The sequence below is a fragment of the Sphaeroforma arctica genome (genome assembly GCF_001186125.1).
Source record: "Sphaeroforma arctica JP610 unplaced genomic scaffold supercont1.108, whole genome shotgun sequence".
Lineage (NCBI taxonomy): Eukaryota > Ichthyosporea > Ichthyophonida > Sphaeroforma > Sphaeroforma arctica.
In genome coordinates this window covers 81,609-86,398 of record NW_014040450.1, presented here as the reverse complement: position 1 = coordinate 86,398, position 4,790 = coordinate 81,609, and the positions used below count along the sequence as shown (strand labels likewise).

Here is a 4,790-nt window from a genome sequence, read left to right as displayed (position 1 = left end):
TATACATACATACATACATACATACATACATACATACATACATACATATGTATATATATATATGCGTACAATACCTTGCAAGACCCGAGTAGCAATCACCCACCAGTCGGCACGCCAAGGCATACTCCTTAGCAAGCGTGGAGGATGTAGGCAACGATTGCCAAGCCTTTTCACTCAGATGTGCATGTCGTTCGAAGTAATCAACAGCCTCTGCAAAATTCTCTTTAGCTCTGAGTAGTTCGCCTATCTCAAAACACAGCTCTGCCTCACGGGTCTCTTTCCCCGCCGCCCGTGCAGATGCAATGCGTTTGCGTAGACTGTCTATCTTTGCTGAACTCATGGCGTTTAACGTTGCGCTGACACGAGAGTCACAGAGCGTTAGAAAACTTTATCTCTCGCACACGTGCATATTATGAGGGTTGGGCGTGCGTGCGACTGTCTGGTCCTGACCCCTTTCGCACGGCATTGCTTGTATTTAAATAACGTATTGCTGAGTGGACCCTATGGCTATGTATGTGAAATTCTTTGTCTTTCTAACCTGTTGCAAAGACGTACGATCGCGTTTCAATGCAACCCTTGACGTCCACAAGCCGTTGTCAGTAGGGTCTTAAACAGGCAGCGCAACTAACCTTACACAGCTGCACTAGTAGTTGTGTGCACTTCGAGTGACACTAACCTTCACAGTGTGACAGTGCGGCAATACATACAGCACACGATAGTATTAGTACTGACGGTCTACTAGATATAAAACTTTTATATCTTTTGTTTAATATATCTCTACCAAGAGACCTATGTAAATAAAATTTGTAAATAGTACACGGTGACAGCACGTAGCCGTAGCCCGTAGGTTTCTTTTTCAACAAAAAATAAATACGAAATGACAAATAAATCTGACGAACAATAGGAAAGCCCGCCAAAAAACGCACAGCACAAAGCCCGCCAGAATAATAGCCACTTGCACTATTTTAAAGTTTAGGGTTTTGTGTTCTTTCTTTGTTTTATTATGTAGGAGGAGGAGGAGGCAATACCGCTATGGCTATGATAAAAAAGCATAGGACCAGAGCAATTGAACAAGTAAGCACGGTACTATAAATAAGTATGCCGTATTGCACAAAATACGAGTTTTTCGCTTCGTTCTTATCCCAGAATCTTTTCACCAATATGGCTATGCATTTCTCAGGAGCAACAATAGAACACAAGCCCAGGATTTTAGTCTTGTACGGATCTTTGCGCGAGAGTAGTTTTGCCCGTAAATGTGCGTATGAGACTGCACGTTTGCTTAAGCGCATGGATTGTGATGTACGTATCTTCAACCCGAGTAGGCTGCCTGTGCGTGATCCTACCCTAGAGAAATTTCTCAAGGTAGGTGGCATCGTAATGTCTCTCTCGTACTAATTGCAGAAACTCTCAAGGTAGGTGGCATCGTAATGTCTCTCTCGTACTGATTACAGAAACTCGGTGGTATTCGCATGGTTTTATGTGTTTTTGTGTACATACAGTTCTACTATTCGGTTTTAAATAAGAAACACATGCATTTTGTATACGAAGTAGTATCCCTGATGCTTATCAGATTATAGCTGTTTATTTCTAGCTGCATCACCTACAATAAAGTCTGTCTGCTAACTACGGATCGTATTTCTCATCCAGGTTCCGGAGCTCAGAGCGTTGACACAGTGTAGTGAAGGACGTATCTGGGGTTCGCCCGAGATGCACGGAGCGATTACCGTAAGTACCTATAAATACTTGTTCACGTTTCCTTCCCTATGAATTTGCACACCCATGCACAATTTAAACCATGCAATGGCTACGGGAAATCATATGACGAAGTCCATTTTTCCCATCGAAGCGTTAGTAACAAAGTTCATATGTAATGTGCCGTTTGCTATCTGTGACTGTGAAATCTATGACCCAGCGAATTTTAATTTTAATTCATTAGATGACATCCAATTGATGCCTGTGTTACTATCGGAAGTAGTATCAGCAGTGGTGTACATCACTCAATCTCCTTCGATTATATTGTGTATATTTACTCTCGCGTGAGTAGCTACACTATATGCCGAACATACTGGTGAGAGGTTCTACATCTAAATAAGCTTAGCTTAGGTAATGGAGTCTTCGTTGATAACTGTACAATAAAATAAGTACACCCCATATCAATGCTTGTATGACCAATGCAATATTGTGGTAATAGTGCCGTACAATGTGAAGCATGCCCTATTAATGTTCAAATTTGTGTTTTCTGTCAATCTAGCACAATGTATGCATACTTACGCTCGTAAATAGTATCATATTTTAAATATTAACCTATAAAGTTGTTAGCTCAGGCTTCCGCGGCCATAGCTAATACAGTATTTGAGCATACGGAATCGACAGACAGGTATTATAATTGGTGAAGATAGTAAAAATAAACTGAACTCATGCTTCCGCGGCCGCATGTTCACCACAGCTATTACAGTATTTGAGCACACGTACGCGTAAAAAAATCGACAGACAGATATCATAATTGGCGAAGATAATAACAATAAACTGAACGCAGGCTTCCGCGGCCACAGTTTATACAGTATTTGAGCACAAGCACTCGTAGAAGAATCGACAGACAGATATTATAATTGACGAAGATAATAACAATAAACTGAACTCAGGTTTTCGCGGCCACAGCTGATACAGTATTTGAGCACACGCACGCGTAAAAGAATCGACAGACAGATATTATAATTGGCGAAGATAATAATAATTAACTGAACATGTATAAATCAGATACCGAGCATATCGATGATCGATACAGATAGTCAGATACGCTGATGTGGTGCCTACAGCAGGTCAACAGCATCGCGATGATAGAAATGATCTCACCAGTGTGCACTGTCGTCCACTGGTTTGACGCTCTGACGTCTGTGCACCATACCGGCATACCCATTGTTTGCCTGCGAAAGCAGAAAACAAAGGGCCAATAGGGATCAATACGTGATAAAAATTATTTTCAATTTTGAATTTTCTTAAAGTAAAAATAATACACAGCAGCAGCGAAGCAACAAGCACGGTTCGACTCATAATTTTAAATTTACCAAGTTTGGGTGATTGACTGATTGCCTGATTGGCCATCGGGTCGCCTTAATTTGAAAAATAGCCAGCTACTGCTATTGCTGCCTCACTGCTTGCTGGGGGACAGCAAAAATGTTACCCAAGCAACTGAAATAAGCACCAATAACTATTCTTCCCATAACTTCAAGCGCCAATCCGATAATACTTTACACCATCTGTTCATTTTGGCTATTATCTATTATCAATTTGTCATAAACCGTGAATATATTTTATATATACATATATGCACGGCCCTCTGAATAGAGTCTCTGCTAGATTCACGATTTACGCTACGACGGAACCTGATTTCTGCTCGCGACCCTAATCCAGAGGCCCGTGATATATGTGGATAGGATATTTCCGAGGGGTAAACCAAAGCCTAATATTCTAAATAGTAGTATATAATGAAGAAAAAAAGTTCATAAATGAAATCACTCATACAATAGCGAAACAATTTCAACTAGCATGAACTCTACTATGCAGTACTTCTTAGTCCTCGCGGCCTTTGTCGCAGTGGTACTAGCAGCGCAAAAATCAATTGTGAACAGACAAAATCGGATGCGTATTAACAGAGCCATTAGACGGGTTTTTTCTCCAATCGACACGGCCGTAACATACGAAACTGTTACTCTTATCGAGATTAAAGTTGACAATGTCACCCAAGGCACAGGTGGCAGAGATCTCCAGGCAGAATTTGTTCGTAAAGTACGGGACCATACAATCGTAGATTTCGGCCATGACAACGGCATTCCCAGCACTGAATATCTGGATAGGATCGGCGACGGTTCCCAAGGCACTGATTTTTTGAATGGCAGTAAACTCCCAGTAAAGATTGGCGACACAGGACCTATCCGTACAGTCGAAGATGCTCCCGCTAGTAACAGTTTCAGCAGCAGAGGTGACAAGAAAAGAGATTTGAAGGCGAGTGATGCTCAGACCGAAACTGAGTATCATTCTGTCGTAAAATTTGGCCCCCGAGAGGATTCAATTAGAGAGTTTTTGCTCAGGATCGGCGACGCTTCTCGAGGCACTGATCGTGTGAATGACATTAAATTCCCCAAGAGAATTGGCGACACAGTACCCATTCATACGGTCACAGATGTTCCTACTAATGACAGTTTCATCAGTAGAAGCGACAAGAAAAGTGATGCCAATTTTGCTGATCTTGAAGAGTTCAATGCAAACTCTTCGCTGGATTCGGAAGAAATTAAGGACGAATGGAATGTCCGGAAGTCGAAGGGCTTTGTTGTCGCCGGTGTAGACACACTAGGGTCGTTTGAAGCTTTCTTATCTCTGGAGGAAGAATCTGAAGAAATGTGCGAAGAAGAAGCCGCAAAACAATACCACCAGCGGTACATCATGTAGACATTTCGAGATGGGGTTTGGGGATCTCTTTCGACTTCCTCTATGGATGGAGTGGCTTGACTGTGCCCGAGTTACGGATACAAAGCATTCTATAAGCGACACACACAGACACACATACACACACACACATACACTCACACACTCACACACACACGCACACACGCACACACGCACGCACACACACACAAACACAAACGCACACACACACGCGCACACACATGAACACACACACACACACGCGCGCGCACCCCTACACACACACACACACACGCACGCACACACACACACACACACACACACACCACCCACCACACACACACACACTACACACACACACACACACA

General features: G+C 42.5%; 2 protein-coding genes across 4 annotated transcripts in view; one reads left to right on the top strand and one right to left on the bottom strand.

The window, feature by feature from the left end:
• Positions 1–567, bottom strand: part of SARC_02426 (hypothetical protein) — a 31,015-nt gene extending 30,448 nt beyond the window's left edge. For all 3 annotated transcript variants that reach the window (XM_014303820.1, XM_014303819.1, XM_014303822.1), the window contains exon 1: positions 75–567. In XM_014303820.1, the coding sequence (XP_014159295.1) occupies positions 75–340 (266 nt within the window). In that variant the 5' untranslated portion in view covers positions 341–567. The remainder of the gene's footprint in view (positions 1–74) is intronic.
• A 2,979-nt stretch (positions 568–3,546) lies between these two features.
• SARC_02425 (hypothetical protein) lies at positions 3,547–4,446 on the top strand (the record flags this gene model as incomplete). Its single annotated transcript, XM_014303818.1, has 1 exon — positions 3,547–4,446. The coding sequence occupies one exon, from the start codon at positions 3,547–3,549 to the stop codon at positions 4,444–4,446; it is 900 nt and encodes a 299-aa protein (XP_014159293.1).
• Positions 4,447–4,790: the final 344 nt, after the last annotated feature.